This window comes from Octopus bimaculoides, chromosome 13, assembly GCF_001194135.2.
Source record: "Octopus bimaculoides isolate UCB-OBI-ISO-001 chromosome 13, ASM119413v2, whole genome shotgun sequence".
In the NCBI taxonomy this organism is placed as follows: domain Eukaryota; kingdom Metazoa; phylum Mollusca; class Cephalopoda; order Octopoda; family Octopodidae; genus Octopus; species Octopus bimaculoides.
The window spans coordinates 52,729,408-52,731,433 of record NC_068993.1 but is presented as its reverse complement, the minus strand read 5'-3'; the positions used below and the strand labels follow the sequence as shown (position 1 = coordinate 52,731,433).

The following is a 2,026-nucleotide window of genomic DNA, read 5'->3' as shown; positions in this document are numbered from 1 at the left end:
TAATTCAACAAAAAAGTACTCCATCTGGTGAGAGATAAATATATATATATATATATATATATATATATATATATATAGAGAGAGAGAGACATATGTCAAATAAAATGAAACGAAGCCAAGGTAGTGTGAAATTTCCAGGATATTTATAAAGAGAAACGTTGTCTTACAGCTGTTTCAGGGATATGAGGGATATCCCCTCATCAGAGACGAAATGAGTGAGTTAAATAGAGGGAAATAATAGAGTTCAATATAGGAAGTTATTTATATATATGTATATACATACATACTCTCTCTCTCTCTCTCACACACACACAAATAGAAATTCACACAGTTTCTATTTTTCTCTCTCACACACACTCACACACACACGCACGCACATACATGCATGCAAACATGTATATATATACACATGTATGCATGCATGCATATAACATACATGAATCTGGAATTAAGTGCCAACCGCCCCTTAAACAAATTTCATTCTTCTGGTAGAGACACAAACATATCCAGTGTTACATAAACAACAGTTATACACAAATCAACCCCCACACCCACACATACTGTTATTCATATATATATATATACATATAAACATACACACACACACACATGACACACACAAGTGTGAGTGTGTGTGCACATATATATATATATACGTATATATGTATATGTATATATATTTATGCGCATATACACATTTCTCTCTTTCTCTCTCTGTCTCTGTCTCTGTCTCTGTCTGTCTCTGTCTGTCTGTCTGTCTGTCTCTCTCTCTCTGTCTCTCTCTGTCTCTCTCTCTCTGTCTGTCTCTCTCTCTCTCTCTGTCTCTGTCTCTCTCTCTCTCTACACACACACACGTACGAATGTATTCACACCATCACATGCTTACACAACAAATCTGTCCAAATTATTTTTGCTTCTTGTTTTCCTTCCTTTTCTTTCCATATCTTTCCCCCCACCTCACTCTCTCACTCCCTTTTCCCTGCCTGTTCTTTCTCCACCTCCACTAGTTTTCTCTTCTTCGTCTTCTTTCATTTTCTCACTTCACCCCCACCCCCAATATTTATCTATTGCCATTTCCCCCCCTCTCTCTCTCTCTTCTCTTTTTTTTTTCTATTCATCTTGTGTGTGTTTAGCAAGTTCTTTGTGTCTCACTTTTTCTAATCACTCATCTCTCGTTTTCTTTCTTTTTCTCTCTCTGTCACACATTCACAATCTCTCTCTCTCTCTCTCTCTCTCTCTCTCTCTCTCTCTTTCTCTCTCTCTCTTTCTCTCTCTCTCAATCGTACACATTCACACAGTTTCTCTTTCACACATATATACAGTTTCCTTCTCTACTTTCTCACTCCCACACTCAGACAAGTTACACAATTTCCCTCTCTATCTCTCTATCTCTCTCTCTCTCTCTCTCTCTTTTCCCCCTCACTCTTTCTCTTTCTCCCTCACTCTCACTCTCTCTCTCTGTCACTCCTTTTCTCTCCCACCCACCCCTTCTTTCATTCATTCCTATCGACGCAGGCGCAGTCTTCACTACCATACAACCGCTATGAAAAACTCTATTCTCTTGCAAATTGCATGTTACGTTCCAGTCTCCATCAGAATATTAACTTATCCTGCATGTTTCAGTAGAAAATATGGATTACTTGCCAGGTTCCGATCTCCCCACACTTTGTGGTTACCTCTCCTGTTTAACGCTGGCTGTGGTCTTACTACTTCATTACGTCATTGTTTCTCTTCAGGTAAGCTCCCTTTCCGGTCCCGTTTCATTCATACATACATGCCTGCCCGCCTGCCCGCCAGCCTGCCAGCCTGCCTGTCTGTCTTCCTTCCTTCTGTCCTTCTTCCCTTCCTTCCTTCCTTCCTTTATTCATTCATTCATTCATTCATTCATTCATTCATTCATTCATATGAATATACGCACACATGCATCATCATATATTTCGCGATATACACAACGCACACACACGCACACGGACACACACACACACACACACACACACACACACACACACACACACACACACACACA

The 2,026-nt window shown here is 39.8% G+C and overlaps 1 protein-coding gene across 4 annotated transcripts in view; it reads left to right on the top strand.

Annotated features, from left to right (window-relative positions):
- The window catches only part of LOC106877725 (inverted formin-2), a 177,980-nt gene that overhangs the window by 91,793 nt on the left and 84,161 nt on the right, over positions 1–2,026 (top strand). The window contains exon 1 of one of the 4 annotated variants that reach the window (XM_014926686.2): positions 1,518–1,736. The exons of the other annotated variants lie outside the window; for them this stretch is intronic. Within the exon in view, the coding sequence (XP_014782172.1) occupies positions 1,632–1,736 (105 nt within the window). The 5' untranslated portion in view covers positions 1,518–1,631. Of the gene's footprint in view, positions 1–1,517; positions 1,737–2,026 lie in introns of those variants that run through there. 4 annotated transcript variants of the gene reach the window in all.